Source organism: Ahaetulla prasina, chromosome 7 (assembly GCF_028640845.1).
Source record: "Ahaetulla prasina isolate Xishuangbanna chromosome 7, ASM2864084v1, whole genome shotgun sequence".
NCBI lineage: Eukaryota > Metazoa > Chordata > Lepidosauria > Squamata > Colubridae > Ahaetulla > Ahaetulla prasina.
In genome coordinates this window covers 49729882-49748835 of record NC_080545.1, presented here as the reverse complement: position 1 = coordinate 49748835, position 18954 = coordinate 49729882, and the positions used below count along the sequence as shown (strand labels likewise).

The 18954-nt window shown below is 38.8% G+C and overlaps 1 protein-coding gene across 1 annotated transcript in view; it reads left to right on the top strand.

The window, feature by feature from the left end:
• Nucleotides 1-6059: 6059 nt before the first annotated feature.
• Nucleotides 6060-18954, top strand: part of PTPRR (protein tyrosine phosphatase receptor type R) — a 96377-nt gene continuing 83482 nt past the window's right edge. The window contains exon 1 of the mRNA XM_058191442.1: nt 6060-6187. Coding sequence (XP_058047425.1) covers nt 6106-6187 — 82 coding nt within the window. The 5' untranslated portion in view covers nt 6060-6105. The remainder of the gene's footprint in view (nt 6188-18954) is intronic.

Below are 18954 nucleotides of genomic sequence, written 5' to 3'. Positions count from 1 at the left end.
GATTATTCTGTTGTTAAAGTGTTCAGTTTTGGCGATAGATGTCACCACCGCACACTTTCTTTCCACCCAGAAAGCAGACCCAAACCCACACTGATCAGGAAGCACGACCAAGGACCAGAAGCCAGACCGCAGCTGCAACATTAGCTATTTCAAACCCCTCCAATCCATACATACAGCAGACAGACACCCACTATGAAGATGTAGCATGACCACAAACACGAAGCCAAACAACAGCAATGCAGCTCACCAGCTCAAATCCCCCTGCAACTCAGACTAATCTGAGCACAACCAAGTCCCCACCAACACAGGACACACCCCCAGCCAATCAGAGCAAAAAAAACCCCATCCAATCAGAGCACAGCCAAGCTCCCACCCAATCAGTTCAAACCCCCACTAGCAGTTAAAAAGGAAGAAACAGCTGCAATCACACATTGCTCCCAGAAGCATGAAGCTGAAGCCTGAAGATGACGAATGAGACTTCATCGAAACGTCGCCAAGACACTTCCAATTTTACGCGGGAGAAAACCCGAATAACCAAAGACCTACATATATATAAAGTAAGTGGTTCCCTTACTTTGCTGAAACTACATGATTTATTATGAATGACATGATCAGATTATTTACTTAACCAAGGAAAATAGGAACCATTTAAGCTATGTTTTCCCCATATATTAGACTTGGGTACCCTTCTATATAATTTATTCTGATTTCTGCTCCATCTTCTTAGCATTGCCCATCTGTTAAAAGGTTGACAGGAGCATGCATGCTTTAATATACAAGAGGGCAGGGACAGATTAATCCATCTATTTTACTTCCTAAAGATTTTGATTCTTACGAATGGGGAGCTGATTCTGGTCTGCGTCAATCAGCAAGTGCATTATTTAAATATTTGCAAGAAAATCTACATGCATTTTACTTAATATATATATTTTAATTGTTTCTGGTTATTCTTTTCAAACAAATGCCCTTAATGTATCAGGTTTTGTATTGATTTTTCTGTAAGATATAATTTTAATGCAATTGTTCCCAAATATATGATTTTTAATCTTTTCTTTCCTTAACGTTACTTTTACATTACCTTAATATAAACATTACGTTTATGTTAAAAAGAAGCAGGGAATGCAGAAAAGCACAACCTAGATTGCATATTAATTCAGAAAGCACAAATTATGATTGGCACATTAAAATATGAATCAAATTATATTTTCCTCCATGCCCACAGGAGACTGTATACATTTATATCTATAATGAAGGGACTAAACCAAATGTTTTGCAATAGGAAAAACAAAAACAACTTATCTGAACCATCATCTGAAACTATGATGAGAATAATTTTCTTCCCCAATCCCAGAAGATTGAGGGACACATGTAAGGACTATTTACTACAGATCAGGGGTGTCCAAGCTGCAACTTTAAGATTTGGGGACTGCAACACCCAGAATTCCCCAGCCAGTCATTTTACACACACACACACACACACACACACACACACACACACACACACACACACACACACAAATAAAAATTCTGGAAACAGAAGTCCACAAGTCTTAAAGTTGCCATTTAAACAAGTTGTATTGTTTAAATATCCCTGATTTAAACAATACAAAATAGTAGCCAGTATCTCTTTCAAGCAGCATTCCTTTTCTCTTGCTTATGAAAGGAAGTTATTGGTTGTGTCAAGCTCTTCTACTTTCAAAGTCCTTCAAAATGTATTGGAATTCAACTTTGCATCTATTGTTATCTGCCTCTCAAAGCATCTTAACCTAAGCTAGAAGAGGGACTCCAGTTTTATATCCTTTGCTTGGGTAAATGACTTCCTTTGTATGTCATTACATAACACATTTTCTTTTGATTCCACTGGTCATCCTGTCAGAATGTCATCACTTTCACTTCCCTCTCCTCAGATCCATTTAATGTTTCTATCCTGTTCAGTTCAGCTTCACTCCTGATTCCTCTTCTCTCCAGTAAAAAAACCAAATGGAGCAATAATCTGCAGATAGCTATAGGTTATAGACCAAATGCCTCAAGTTTCTGTGTACTTCTTAAATAAAGCTATCTATTTATTTTAATTCACCCAAGTTCTACAGGTCCTCAACTAGCCATGATGACAAAATGAAATGAAGAGTGATGCCACGTTGCAGTCACAGGCTTTGCAAAACAGAGTCTTGATAAACATTTTGTCACTTGCCCCAACTCAATTGTCTACAATGACAATTGTGTAGCAATTTTCTCAGGCTACTTGGAAGGAGGCCGTCCAAGCCATGTAACTCGATATAAAAGAATATTAAATGCTTTTATTAAAAATATATAAAATTTACATAATAAATAAATAAATTTCATATAAATACCCTACTGGCATACATGGAACCCTGGTTGCAATTTGCAAACAAATAGCTTAAAAACCTTCCCACATAAGAACATCAAAGAATACTTTACATTTCTTTATTATATCATATGCAGAATTCCATAATATTGCAAAATTAGACCTGACATTTCAGACCAAAATGTGCCTGTATAATTTGCTTTGTTAGCAACTATTAATTTCTTATATTTGGGTCTGAGCTTAAACATGTTGGCAGATTTGATGTAATGTAATATATGCACCTCTTCTCTTCATGCTTAAGGAAAATTTTACTATATACACCATTCTGAGAATCTCTATGGTTACAGCACAGTTCATATTTAGCCCAAATAAACATTATCTGCTTTGTAGTATGAAAAAATAATTTGCTAATATTTATTATAATTACTATTATATTAACTTACTATTATACAAGAAGTTTGCTTTTTTCCAGAATAGTTATTATTTCTTACTATTTCAGTCAGTCAATGGATTTTATTGTGTTCTCCAATCAGTACCAGAAGTGTATCCATAAGTAATCTATAACAACCTACAAAACAGTTTAGCTTAAAAAAACAGTAAATAAAAATTTAATACAAAATTAAAATACACCTCTAATGCATCCTGAGAGGGACACAAGAGTGGAATAAAAAAAGCAATTAAGTCTAAGCTATAAATGAGTTAATATCTGACGTTACATAAAATATGTTCATACTTAATATTAGATAAAATGTAAACTTGAGCAAATTTTTCCCCTTCCATTCAGGTATGCATGATTCTCAGAGACTGCCTAAACAACTCCCTGTAATTTTCTTGGGAAAGATTTTCAGAAGTGATTGGCCATTGCCTCCTTCCCAGAGCTGAGAGAAAGTGACTGGTCCAAGGTCACCCAGCTGACTTTGTGCTCAAAGTGAGATTAGAATTCATTTCTGATTTGATTCCTTAACCAGTACACCAAATTGGCTCTCAAAACTTACATACTGCTGCACAAAACCTATCCAGTGTGCAGTAAATGGTAAGGTAAAGGTAAAGGTTCCCCTCGCACATATGTGCTAGTCATTCCCAACTCTAGGGGGCGATGCTCATTTCCGCTTCAAAACCGAAGAGCCAACACTGTCCGAAGACGTCTTTGTGGTCATTTGACTGTCATGATTAAATGCCAAAGGCACACGGATCACTGTTACCTTCCCACCAAAGTGGTTCTTAATTTTCTACTTGCATTTTTTATGTGCATTCAAACTGCTAAGTGGGCAGAAGCTGGGATAAGTAACGGGAGCTCACCCCATTACACGGCACTAGGGATTCAAACCACTGAACTGTTGATCTTTCGATTGACAAGCTCAGCGCCTTAGCCACTGAGCCACCATGTCCTTTCATAAATGGTAGTTTATTTGTAAAAAGCATTTGGACATAGACAAAGGCTGAGCTAGCAGAATATCTGCCGATCATGGAAGATAAATTTGGTTTGAACATCTCTATAAAAGGAGCAAAGAAGCAGAACATGTTCTATGGCTTCTGTCTCTCCAGAATCAGAAGGCAGAGCCTTTTAGCCAATCCTCCTTTTTTTTATATTTGCCATCCAAAACTGCAGAAGGGAAAATGTGACATTGGGTGAGGGTAAAAGCTTTCCGATGACTGGAGCTTTCTAGTTGTGTGAGTCAGCCTGGAGAAGTGACTTATTTATCTTGCATTTGCTGATGACAGGAAGGCTGGGACCTTCCCTAGGTCTGCCTGACAGTCTCCTTTATGGTATTTGCTTCAGCTGATCATATTCAATATTGAGAACAGAGAGAGAAATCCAGGTTTCAAGGGTTAGATCTAAGAGCGTTGATTCAGGTGGACTGATACTCATCTTGGAGAATTAATAAAGCTAGGCCTCAATGAGAAAAATTATGTTTTAGCTAAAGGCTTATAGAAGCAAAAAACTTTCTTCACGATATGGATTGTACCCAATCCAAGACAGTAAACAAGAAGCGAAACCAAAATCCCATTAAGGAGATGGGCTAGTGCAGGGGTCTGCAAACTTGGCTCTTTTAAGACTTGTGGACTTCAACCCCCAGGATCCTCAGCCAGCTTTGCTGGCTGAAGAACTCTGGGAGTTGAAGTCCACAAGTCTTAAAAGAGCCAAGTTTGCAGACCCCTGGGCTAGTGTCTTAACCAGAAAAGGCTGAAATGTGCCAAGAAATATAATTGATTAGTTTATCCTGACAAACTTGCTTCTACAACTTGCTTTTAAAGAGCATACTTTGTATTAATCTCAGAGGGTTGAACTAGCTACCTATAATTTTCAGAACTTGAGTTATGAAAATAAATTAAAAATAAAAACAATTTAGTGCGGTGGACTAAATTAAAGCAGCAATTTGTGTAGAGTAACGGGCAGTGCCAGATGATGCCTGCCTCTGAGCATTCCTTCTTTTCAAGGCATTAGGACAGCTGTTATGTAAATTGTTTCAAACTGTTTCACTGTTTTAAATTATATATAAAAAATATATGAATCAGCTGTAGTAGTTAAATTAGAATATCTCCAGGCTAGTCTTCTCAGGCTAGTCGCCTGGAGAATTGGATTTCAACTCCCATAATCCCCCATTGCATTACTGGTTGATGGGGCCATGGGAGTTGAAATCCAACCCATTTGAAGGACCCCCACTCCCCACAGCTTGAGGAAGGCTGCCCTTTCTCTCTTCCACCAATTTCCTTTCAAGGTCTCCTGGACTTGTCCCGCTCTTCTTGACCCTAATTCGGCCGCTCTGCGCTTTTAGTTCACCTGCCCAGCAGTTCCTTCAGAATGATCTCTGGCTAAAAATTTGGGTTAGAAATGTTAAATTTACGCAAGCGCAGAATTTAAGGGAAAATTTTTATAAGATGTTTTATAGATGGCATTTAGATCCTAAGAAATTATCATGTATGTATCCAGATATGCAAGCGAAATGTTGGAGATGTAATTGTGATGATGCTACATATTTTCATGTATGGTGGACTTGTAAGAAAATTAAGTCTTTCTGGATAAGAATCTGGTGGATTATGCAGAATGTTCTGAAGAAAAAGATAAAGTTCCTACCGCAATTTTTCCTTTTGGGAATAACAACGGACTGTACAGTGATTGAGACTAAGTTGATTTTGAACTTAATAACAGCAGCAAGACTGTTGATTGGACAATATTGGAAGAAAAAAGAATTACCCACAATAGAAGAATGGATATTGAAAGTTTCCAATTTGGCTGAGATGGCTAAAATCTCAGCCTTCTTGAAAGACAGTACTCAAGAAAAATATTTAAATGAATGGAAGAACTGGATTGATTATATTCAAAATAGATATCAGATTAAGAAATTTCGGATTGCTTTTGAATGAAGGATGTTATTTTGATTTTAATGGAAGAAGTCAGGTTATGAGAGAGAAAGATTATAATTGTGTTAGATTTTAAAAATTTAATGTATGACTGTTTTGTTTAAGGAACTATACCTTGTGTTTGCTCCGGGAAGTCCGGGGGGGGGGAGGGGGGGTTTGGAAGGAGGGGGGGAGGGGAAAAAATTTAATTGTTGTTGTAAAACTTTTTCAATTTAAAAAAAAAAAAAAAAAAGAATGATCTCTGGCTGCTTTCCCAGGGCCTGCCTGGCGAATTCCTGAGCCAGGAGAGGGCAGCAGCTTCGCGGCCCTTACTGCATCTGCGTGGACTTCTCAAGCATGCTCATTCACCAGGAAGGAGGAAAGCCTTGATCAGAAGCCAAACCTGGCATCTCTGGCTGCCAGCGGCAGCTGGGGCGATGCTCTCCAAGCTGCAGCAAGGCACCATGTGGAGGACGGCAGCCTCCCTTGTCTTCCTCTGGCTTCATCTCCAGGCGGCAGGTAAGAAAAAAAAAAAAATTCAGCTGGGCTGGCGACGGCAGAGAGCAACGGGTGGGGACAGCCGCTCTTCAAGCCCTGAAGGCGAGGATGGAAGGAAAGAGGATCGCCCTGCTCCCTTGCCAGAGAAGCCAACTTCACGCGACCCATTCAAGCACTTGTTGTTACTGGTGGTGGCCGATGTGGGGTGGGGTCTCTGCAGGCGGGATGGTCGTCACGGTGGTAGATGAACATGTTGGGGACAGTTGGGGAGGGAGGCACACAGATCGGTGGGGATTCCGCTCGAAACGCGCGATTCCCCTTTTCTCTGGTCCTTTGCCTTCAAGGGTGGCTCGGAAGAGGCAAATCTCTCGTGGTGACTCCTCCGGCGTTGCTGGTGGGGCCCAGGGCCACTGCTGCCCTACCGTCGCGCTTCCTTAATCAAATCAACGCTCCTTTTCCGCAGATGCAAGGGTGGATTTCTCCCTGGCGAAAGCTCAAATTCCCGCTTTGTTCGGAGTGCGCCGTGGAGCCTCGGTAGTTCCTCGGTCGTGTTTCTAGGTTTCAGCACCAGGGTCAGAAGCTGCTGGAACCCTTTGAAATGCCGAGCAGCTGGCCCGTGGGCGGCGGGGAGAGAGGCTGGCCAAGAGTTCCCATTGCCAATCTGCCCGAATGAACGCGGTTCACGTGATATCAGGCCATTCCTCAAAATACCGCTTGCAAGTTCAGGTCATGCAGCTTTCCAAAGAGAGATGTGTTGGAGGATTGGCCCAAGACCGATCGCTCTGATCGGTTTCCTAGCATGAGGGTGTTCTTGTGCCCTAGTGTGAAAAGAGCAGTTCAGCAAAACCAAAGCTTTCTAGCCTCCAGAAAATGCAAGGAATAACCTGTCAGTAGCCACCTCTTCACCCCATGATATGTTGCACCTCTTGCTGTTAGATTCAGCCAAGCCATAACATGTTGTACAGGCAGTCTTTGACTTATGACCATAATTGGGCCAGGATTTCCATTGCTAAGCAGGGCAGTTAAGTGAGTTGTGTCCAATCATATGGCCTTTTTTTTTGCCATGATTGTTAAGTGAATTACTGCAGTTAAGTATGTGGTCAGTAAGTGAATCCAGCTTCCCTCATTGATTATGCTGTCTATCTAGACCCGTTCCAGTCCGGCTTCCGACCCGGTTACAGCACGGAGACGGCTTTGGTCGCGTTGGTGGATGACCTCTGGAGGGCCAGGGACAGGGGTTGTTCCTCTGCCTTGGTCCTATTAGATCTCTCAGCGGCTTTTGATACCATCGACCATGGTATCCTGCTACGCCGGTTGGAGGGATTGGGAGTGGGAGGCACCGTTTATCGGTGGTTCTCCTCCTATCTCTCCGACCGGTCGCAGACGGTGTTGACAGGGGGGCAGAGGTCGTCCTCGAGGGGCCTCACTTGTGGGGTACCTCAGGGGTCGATTCTCTCGCCTACCCTGTTCAACATCTATATGAAGCCGCTGGGTGAGGTCATCAGTGGTTTCGGGGTGAGTTATCATCTGTACGCTGATGATACTCAGCTGTACTTTTCCACCCCGGACCACCCCAACGAAGCGGTCGAAGTGCTGTCCCGGTGCCTGGAAGCCGCAGCTGACTGTTGGGGGCGAGTTAGTGGCCCCAAAGGAGGTGGTTCGCAACTTGGGCGTCCTCCTGGATGGTCGGCTGTCCTTTGATGAACATCTGGTGGCCGTCACCAGGAGGGCCTTTTACCAAGTTCGCTTGGTTCGCCAGTTGCGTCCCTTCCTTGACCGGGATGCCTTATGCACAGTCACTCACGCTCTGGTTACGTCTTGGCTGGATTATTGCAATGCTCTCTACATGGGGCTGCCCTTGAGGTGCACCCGGAGGCTGCAGTTAGTCCAGAATGCAGCTGCGCGAGTGGTAATGGGAGCCGCTCGTGGCTCCCATGTAACACCACTGTTCCGTAGTCTGCACTGGCTTCCTGTAGTCTTTCGGGTGCGCTTCAAGATCCTGGTTACCACCTTTAAAGCGCTCCATGGCTTAGGACCCGGGTACTTACGAGACCACCTGCTGTTACCTTATGCCTCCCATCGACCCGTACGCTCCCACAGAGAGGGCCTTCTCAGGGTGCCGTCCGCCAAACAATGTCGGCTGGCGGCCCCCAGGAGTAGGGCCTTCTCTGTGGGAGCACCGACGCTCTGGAACGAACTCCCCCCTGGCTTACGTCAAGTGCTTGATCTTCGGACCTTTCGTCGTGAGCTAAAAACATATTTATTCATTCAAGCAGGACTGGCATAAATAGTGGTTTTTAAATTGGGGTTTTAATAATATTTTAAATTTTTAAATCTTTTAATTATCGGCCATTTAGTAATAGTTTATTTTAATTTCTTTTAATTGTATATACTCTGTATTTTATTTCGGCTGTACACCGCCCTGAGTCCTTCGGGAAAAGGGCGGTATAAAAATTTAATAAAATAAATAAATAAATAAATAAATGCTGCCAAAGTTGCAAATGGCAATTCCATGACCCTGGGATGCTGTAATCATCATAAAACTCAAGTCGGTTACCAAGAGCCTGAATTTTGATCACATGACCATGGGAATGGTGCAATGGTTGCAAGAATGAGAACTGGTTGTAAATCAGGGCTGTTGTAACTTCAAACAGTCACTATGTGAATGGTTGTGAGTCAAGGACCGCCTGTTCTGTATGGCTTCCCCAAATAGGATCCTAGGCCTCTGCTAATTCTTTTACAAACTCCAGTGAAAGGGCAACAGACAACTTTACTAAGGCTGTCTTGAATTCTAGCCATTTGAATGGTGAGGATTCTTACTTGATATTGCCTTTTGGAAACTACACTGTGAAGTTCTTTTGACACTGCAGTCTGAATGTTAGCATGTTAAATCTATCTTCTTCAGATATTGAATCTGAAACACCATCTGTGGGTTTAGCCAGGAAGCAGTGAAAGCCAAGGTTGTAAAATTGAAGGCAGAAAAATCTTAAGGGGTCACAGGGACATCTGATCCACGGGTGGAACCTTACCATTCCATCTACCAATAATATATATTTGGGTTTTCTTTCATAAGACTCAGATGCTAAAATGATCTTTGTTCTATAATGTTATTTAAATACTTTCAAAATATTTGCTTGTTTGCTTTATGTATGGTGTAATTGTTCCAGCATTTGAATGGTATGCCTGTCAGAGCCATTTACCAATAGTTTGCTTATTCTTGCGTGCCAATTTTAAAACTGCACTTATCTGAGAATAAATCCTACCAAAAATGAATGAAATATATAGGTTAGTATTTTATAGTATAAATGTAATGTGTTGGATTCTGGAAAGTGCTCAATAGAAAAAGATGGTATCGGAGGGGGAATTCAGAGTCATGATAGCTAATTGCTGCAAACCAAAAGAATTTCCATATTCAGATGAGTTTTGCATTTTAAACCTTTAAAATTTTATATATGTGATTAAGTATAAATAGAGGAAACATGGTTGTTCCATTTTACTGCATGCGCTAATAGTCCAGTAAAAGCAAAATGCTTGGTTACTATGGAGAAAATTAATTTTTCATGGGGAGATCTAGCTTGCTTGCCCCCAAGGGCCAAGTGACCTATTAACCCAAATTCAGTGCCATTCTATAATTCTGTAAGCTTCTTTCAGCCCATCTCCCCTTTACGGTGCATTCATTCAGGTTATTCTTTGACTCTCTCCCTTCAAAGCATGTTGACTCTCATTGTTTTTCTGTCAGAAAGATTTATATTCATCTTCAGCTGTGGTTTTGATAAAGGTAAATGCAGTTCTTCCTCAAATCAAGCTCAATTCCTAGACATTTCATGTACATTTCCACACAGTTTTTGGCAACAGTACAGAAGGGGATTGCTATGTTGCTATTTTAAGTCATGCTTTTGGATGACAATCTACATGTATTTTGGGTCATGCTTTGTTTTTGTGGAAGAAAGTTTGTTTCTGGAAGCTGAAGGTGAGGGTTAATGAGTTGCATTAGTAATTTCTTCCTATGATTTAAACACAGTGTTTTCTGCAATTAATAAAGTATGTAGGTATCAAGAAAAAGGTCCTAGCCATCCAATTTCCATAACTAATTTATTTTCCCAATGAACAGATTCTCTCTCTCTCCCTCCCTCTCTCTCTCAGCAATATTCAGTCATGAGAGCCACCATATGCTATATAGCCTAGATGAATATTGGTCTTCTCAGTGAGCATTAAGTTTCTAGCACACACACACATTTTAATAGGTCATATAACGTTGCTATTGAGAAAACACCAGCAGTGTGATTCCTGAATCACGTAGGAGAGGGGAATCCGTCTGCTGGCAAACAGAACTGGGAAATTCATCTAATTATATTCTACAGTTATGAATTATAAATTATGATTTAGTGTTATGTATCTATATATATATATATCCTTAAAATGCACTGCACTTAATGTTGCTGCAGATCTTCTTGAAATATATTCTCCATTAAACTTGGGTTGAAACAATTTAAAAATGGCTTTCATGCAAAATTCATAGTAGAAAAGACATTTCATTGTGAGATAATTCTATTATGTGAAATCTACAATATTTATTATGTCAATAGCATGGTAGGTAAAATACATTTGTGGAAGTTAATTAAATAAATTATGCAATGACACAGCCACATCCTTGATTTGTCTTATAGATGAGATGATAGGCATTCAGAAGACATGATGATGTCAAAAAGATTTTGCACACATAACATTGTTGCATGAATGTTCACACAGGTTAATAATTCACATTATTTCAATAATGACATGTAATGTATGTAACATCACTAACCTGCCTTTTATCCCCTGTGGATGCCTGTGGATAAGATCAAAGAATCATATTGTTTAATCTTTTACAATAACAGTAATAGGAAGCTCTTCAGAAAAAAGTGAATATGCCTTGAATAATGCTTTAGAGTAATTTTTAAACCAAGAGCTTTGCCATGCTATCACTCACTAAAATGATAAATGAATTTGTATGAAACCCTATGAATAAAACTAATGATTTTATTAGCGTTAGGATTGGACATGAAGTGAATATGTATCTTAATCTCAATAATTAAACTTTGATCTATATATTAAATAGAATTCCCTGTGACTTTTGGCATATAGAAACAACAGAGTACATGTTCCTCCAGTACCTGTGCCTCATAGACATTTGCATGAGCCACCCTCTCACAATACTGTATAAATATCCATGGCACACAGGATAATTTAATATCCCTCACTCCTGCTTGTAGATACAAACCTTGGTATAATGTTGCTATGTTGTGTGCAGCAGCAATTAAAATCCTCCAGATGATGACCTCAGTCTCAAACAGTCTTAATAAAACTTGAACTTGTTAGTTAAGAATGTTTTGTATTGTGGTAGATTTAGTTAGCCATATACTAATTTTTATGTTTCGCTGTATTAAATTAATGTTTTTAATTACTGTTACTTTTAAAATTACTATTACACTCTTCTTATGCTGGTCTGTGACCATAATACAGATTTGATTGCTATTAAGTAGAAATGATAGTACTGTAGAAAAGAAAGCATTAAAAATGCTGAACTTTATCAACCTGTGCACTTCTAAAAATGGATATACTTCCGCATGCCACTCAAGGTAAGATATCAGTGGCATGTGAATATTTTTGAGAGAAGGTAAATCCAAGTATTGGTAATTTGTGAAAGTATCTAATAATAGGTGCCATTTGGTATATATTCTGCAGAAACTAGGGTTTGTCCATTTCAACTGTATATTAAATCCTTATCAAGAAAATGTAATCAAACATATTGCAAAAAATTTATCCCTCTTTTGTATTTCATATTAAATGCAACATAAACTTTTAAACAGCCTGTAAAATAAATAAGTAGGTAAATATTAAAATGTACATTTCAAAATAACATCAGTAGTAATTATTGTATTCTTATTCTTTAAATAAGCTATTGTATGTTGTGCTGAATACTCCCACACATCAATTGTAATTTGTTTATATCCATATTCTGGATCTTGGTCAAGTTTATGTTTTTGTAGATAACTTTTACAGAGAATCCTAAAGCGTCAAACTATTCAGCCAGCATCTGAATATTTATTTATTTATTAAATTTATATGCAGCCCATGTCACTGTCAAGTGACTCGAGGTGGCTTATAAACTTTATAAAAAACAAAGGTCAAACCATTAAAATATTAAATGAACAGAGATTAAAACCAGAATATTATGGGAAGGAGGTGAGATTGTCCTAGTCCACTATCTACCTCCAAGATGGAATACCCTAATTGGAGCCCAAGGCCAATTGGCAGAGCCTGTTTTCTTATGGAAGGCCAAGATGATGGGAGCTGATCTCACCTCAGGGGGCACGATGTCCGAGAGGGCAGCAGCTAAGAAGAAAAGGCCCTTCTCCTGGACCTCTTGTTTCAGGGGTAAAATGAGGTAAAATTCAGAGGTAAAATGAGGACCCAGATTGTTGGGGGCAATATGCTAACTCTGTAAATCACTAGAGAGGGCTGTAAAGCACTGTGAAGCACTATAAATCTAAGTGTTACCATGAATCCAACAAATCTATTGTTACCATGAGGAGATAACTGATTAACAAGCAAATGTTGAAAGCTATCCAGTCATCTTTAAGTTGAGTTTTAATTGAAAAATAGGAAGTCATAGAAAACATATATTCTTGGCTACCAACGCCTCAGAAATTCAGCCTAAAATGAACAAGAAAATAATAACATGTATTTCTTTGAAAGAATGGCTGGTGGAAATAGACACTTAAAATAATCCGGTTGTGTTCACAAATAGGGGGATTTATATTGCACAAGTGTTTTACATAGCAAAGAAAATAAATTATACTGCTTTGTTGTATGTTGATCTATACTTCTCCTAGATAGGATATTTAGAATGAGTGACCCTGATTTGATTTTGAAAAACGTAGGAATTCTGTTTCATTGCATAAAATTGATTAAGCAATTTCAATGATTTTCTTTCTATTCTGGAGTTGTAAGAAAAGAATAATGTTGAAATTTTACTAGTGTAAAATGAGGAGAATGTAGACTATAATCTTTTTCTTCATAGAGCCAGAAGAGCCCAACATTCAGTTTGTTTCATTAAAAAAAATGGCTAGGTGAACATGGCAGTTCTACCCTTGGCTTTTATGTATTTAACGAAATTTCGAACACACCCCTGTTCTAATGGACTCTTGACTGCGAAGAGAAACAAACATTGGATAATAAATAAACCTAGTACAATCGTTTTCTGTTATTAAAAATGTCAACAAAATATATATTACAATTCTTGTTAGACAATGCTGTCCAGTTGTGACCAACTCAAGGGGGCTCAAGGGTCAACTCCAATTCTCAGCTGAGAAAGCCTGCTTTATCTGAGAGACATTTCTGTCATCATGTGGCCAGCATGAAAATACGGAATACAGTTCCCTTCCCACCAAAGTGGTACCTATTTATCTATTTGCATGAACATCATGTGTTGGTTATCACCTTTAAAGCGCTCCATGGCTTAGGACCAGGTTATTTACAGGACCGCCTACTGCTACCGTTTGCCTCCCACCGACCCGTGTGCTCTCATAGGGAGGGCCTCCTCAGGGTGCCGTCAGCCAAACAATGTTGGGTGGCGACCTCCAGGGGGAGGGCCTTCTCTGTGGGGGCTCCTACCCTCTGGAATGAGCTTCCCCCAGGACTTCGACAACTTCCTGACCTCTGGATCTTTCGCCATGAGCTGAAGTCATACCTCTTCTTCCGTGCAGGACTGGCATAGAATTATTATTAATTATTAATTTTAATGGGGTTTTACGGTTTTTAACGTTTTTAACTATGGGCCAAATTTAATAGGTTTTTTAATATTGGTTTTAATTGTATTGTATTTATTTATTGTTGGTTTTATCTGGCTGTAAACCGCCCTGAGTCCTTCGGGAGAAGGGCGGTATAGAAATTTTATTATTATTATTATTATTATTATTATTATTATTATTATTATTATTATTATTATTATTATTATTATTATTATTATTATTATCATCATCATCATCATCATCATTTGCCTTGTTCCTCATTTTTTGAGGAACAAGGCAAAAATGAGCACAATTGATAAGTGAGGTAGGCTTTATTCAGATGAACTATTGCCCTAGAAGCTTGTTAGTCTAATTCTGAATTATTTATTTATTTATTTATTTGATTTGATTTTTATACCGCCCTTCTCCCGAAGGACTCAGGGCGGTGTACAGGCATAATAAAACCGACAATACAATATACAAATTTAAAATACAATTTAAAAAACTTATTTAAATTAGCCCAATGATTAAAATTTACCATACTAAAAACCCCGTTTAAAATTACTAAATTTAAGATTAAAATCCCAATTTAAGCCAGCCCCGCGCGGATAAAAAGGTGAGTCTTGAGTTCGCGACGAAATGTCCGAAGGTCAGGTATTTGGCGTAAACCCGGGGGAAGCTCGTTCCAGAGTGTGGGAGCCCCCACAGAGAAGGCCCTTCCCCTGGGGGCCGCCAGCCGACATTGTTTGGCGGACGGCACCCTGAGAAGTCCCTCTCTGTGGGAGCGTACGGGTCGGTGGGAGGCGTATGGTAACAGCAGGCGGTCCCGTAAGTACCCAGGTCCTAAGCCATAGAATTATGTTCTATGGGAAGTGAGACCTTTTTTTATTATTATTTTAAATGATTCCCAGGGATAATGTAAAAAGGCAGCATCTTTTAGTGTATTATTGGTTTGACACCTTCTGGAAAATGTCCAAGCATTGACCATAATTAATAAATCAATACATGGATATTAGTGAGTTGGAAGAATAATACATTAGGGACCAGTCAATGAAATCTGAATTCACCTGAGTAAACCCACACACAATCTAATTGGCCCAAATACTATAGCTGAGCTTGAAAAGCATTTTTGTGAATCAAAAAAAGGAAGCCTGTTCTGTTTGCTCCTATTTTGATCATTTTGAGTATATATGATTTCTTTATTCCCAATGATTCCTAACTTGTATCAATGGTTTTAAAACAGTAGCAATAGCTACTATATCTCATTCTCCTATTATTTTTCATTCCTATTATTTTGCGCCCCTTCCTTGACCCGGATTCCCTATGCACTCATGCCCTTGTCACTTCCCGCCTGGACTACTGCAATGCTCTCTACATGGGGCTCCCCTTGAAAAGCATCAAGAGGCTCTAGCTGGTCCAGTATGCGGCTGCGCGGGTAATAGAGGGAGCACCACGATGCTCCCATGTAACACCTCTCCTGTGCAGGCTGCACTGGCTACCGGTGGTCTTCCGGGTACAATTCAAGGTGTTGGTTATCACCTTTAAAGCGCTCCATGGCACAGGACCGGGTTATTTACGGGACCGCCTACTGCCACCAATAGCCTCCCATTGGCCTGTGCGTTCCCATAGGGAGGGCCTCCTCAGGGTGCCGTCAGTCAAAGAATGCTGACTGGCGACCCCCAGGGGGAGGGCCTTCTCTGTGGGGGCTCCTGCCCTTTGGAACGAACGGCCTCTGGGGTTGCATCAACTCCCCGACCTCCGGACTTTTAAACGCGAGCTCAAGACTTTGTTATTCTATCGCGTGGGGCTAGCCTAATGAAATTTTAATGGGAGCTTTTATGATAGTTTTTACCCTAGTTTTAATTTTTGGCCAAATTTTAGAATTAGTTTTTAAATATGTTTTTAACTTTTGTTTATTGCTATGTTGTTTTTATATTGGCTGTGAACCGCCCTGAGTCCTTCGGGAGAAGGGCAGTATAAAAATTGAATAAATAAATAAAATAAATAAATAAAATATGCAGCATTAAACTGTAGCTTTGTTGCATATTCAAGTTTTAGTAAACTTGAATAGATATCGACCATCATTCTACTGAGATTATACAGTTGTGAGGAATGCTGGCTTCAGACACTTTTATATTTAGTTGGGCATTGATATCATTTAAAAATGTTCACTACCCAACCCATTAGCACACTTAATGGAAGACTAAATGAATGGAAGCATTATTGAAAAAAGAACATGGAATGATAATTATGACAGAAACTATTCTGCCTTGTGGTTTTAATGCACACATGTACAGTATGTTTTTAATATTGTACTCCTTATATTTTAATATTGACTTTTGTTACTTTAAATGTTTAATTTTATTTATAAAATATTAATAGACTAAGCAATATCCAAGGAATTAAGATTGTTACAATCAATTGATAATTGTTAGCTGGTCTGAGAATACAAATGAGATAGACAGACAGATCTGCACCTTTTAAAACCAGGTGCAAGTCTTGGAGGTTCTTTGGTTGGGCTGTTTATCATTAGCTTGTTTGGCAGTTCTTTGATTTGGGTATTGTTTGCTTCTTGATTGTTGGTCTGATATTAATCTTGGGTATTAATCTATGCTCATCTGGGTATTGATTCTGGTAGGGAGGTGTTTTGGTCTTTTTTGGATTATTGATTGTCTTTTTTGCATGGACTCTAGAAGAGGAAGTCAAGCTATTCTCCAAAGCACCTGAGGAGGTGGAAGCAATGGGTGTAAACTAATCAAGGAGAGAAGCAACTTAGAACTAAGGAGAAATTTCCTGACAGTTGGAAAATTAATCAGTGGAACAACTTGCCTCCAGAAGTTGCGAATGCTCCAATACTGGAAGTTTTTAAGAAGATGTTGGATAACCATTTGTATGAAGTGATGTAGGGGTTGGAGTAGAAAATCTCCAAGGTCCCTTCCAACTTTGTTATTCTATTCTATTATAGATGTTGTTTATATCTGTGTCTATTAATGGCCATAATTTCTCTAGGCATTATATCGTAATTATATTTACTTTCCACAGAAATATTATTCTTTGGTTATTGCTGAGGTACATGCAGTGTTACAGTCAAAGGAAGCTGAAATGACCTGCATATGTTTCTCAAGGTTAACAATATTTGGTATGTTTGTGTATAATCATCATGTCATATGTCAGATCTGATTACTTTGATGAAAATACTTGGCCTTTTGCTGCCTCAACTGGAAGTATCACCATATTCTGTAATGACTATTGCAATATATAGAATTATCAATCATCCTTGAATTGGTTAGAATTTTATTTTTAGAAAATTATGGAACTTTTTTAAGGTGATGTATATCAACAAGTAATGAAAAAACATGATCTGGTTCCCTATATATAAGATTTCCTTATAGACCAGAATACCAATTTGCAAGATCTGAGTCTGGAGATTTTGAAGCTATTTGAACATCTCATAAACATAATGAAATAGTCAGAACAAATTTTTCTTCTCTATTGAAACTTTTACTCCATAATTTCATATGTAATAAAGTTCAGAGACTGTTACTTCATCAGTCAATCAACTAGTTCTCTTTATTTTCCCAAGATTGTTGCCTTATTCCAAAATTATTCTGCCTTACTAGGCCTTATCCATTATTTAGCAGCAGAATGTTCTAGACTTCAGGAGAGTCTAATTTTCTGGAAGAATTATTGTTAAGAATTATCGCATCATCCATCTATGAGCCAGTGAATTTGTTCCAGATCTTTACTTCAGTGAATAGACTAGTGTTGACTTTACTTTTAGTGTGGTTGAGTGTTTAATAATATCTAGTTCTGTCCAGTTTATTTCAGAATCTAGATATAATTCAAAAGCTTTAAATCATTAGTATTCAAGAGTACAAAAATTTCCACCTGAATTTGTCATTTCTTAATTTTCTCATGGAATGTCATTTTCAGAATCAGAAGAGGTAGTGTTGCTGATGTGTATTTCAAAAATATGTTTTAGAATATAGAAATATATTTAGCACATTCCACTTGTAAAATATATCATATAGTAGTAATATTTAAAATAGGTCATAAACACAAAAGAAAATTAACAAAAATGTAGACATATGGATGCAGATAGATCAGAGATCACATCTATTTACTGTACCTGCAAACAGACATATGCAAATAGTTGCTTTCCCCAAGAACACACATATAGTCACACACACATAATTTATATACACATATAGACACCCACACAATCTCTTCTCTGCCTTATATTCCATAAGCACAAAAGCCTTCAGGTTTGGTGACAAAAGCGCTGTGTTCTCTGTAGCATTGATGGCTGCACCACAATGGTTTACAACCGCTTGAGGAAAGAATGATTTACTAGGGCTTTTCTTTTCCGTCTAAAATGTGATGACACTTCATTCCCCAGCTGTAGCAGTGTTATGACTTCTCCTTTAACAAACAGAAAGAATAAGTCTTGGGGCTCACCCTTCTTTCTACCCCCACCAAAGCATAGCACAATTGAAGGCAGTACCACAAGAATAGTGGTTTTCTCCACTGCCTAGCCTTCTTCATCATGTATGTACAGAGAGCAGTCAATTATAGTGATTGCTGCTGCTGCTGCCCATTTCTCACTTCTTCGATTATGGCTTTGCTGACTCTGTCCACATCCTTCTGCTGGGGTGTGAATCAAGTCCTCTCTGTGGAAGAAAAGAAATGCAGCTGAACAAAGACTAAGAAGACAAATTTATTCTAGTACTGATTTTTCCAGTTTACTGAAGAGAAATTTATATTTAGTTCCCAGTTTGTTTGCATATTTACACGATCTAGAATGAATTTTTTTTATTGAAATACCCTTTCGGTAGAATTTTGCACTCTCTTTTGCATGCTTAAAGGAAGTGTACAGGAAATCACATTTTACATACAGTTGTGCATGATCTCATATAACTGAGGAAATGGTGCACAAAACTGCACAAGGCGCTTGGCAAAATTGAAGAATAGAAAATATGCCCATAAAATGTATACATAAGAGAAAATTGACATTTA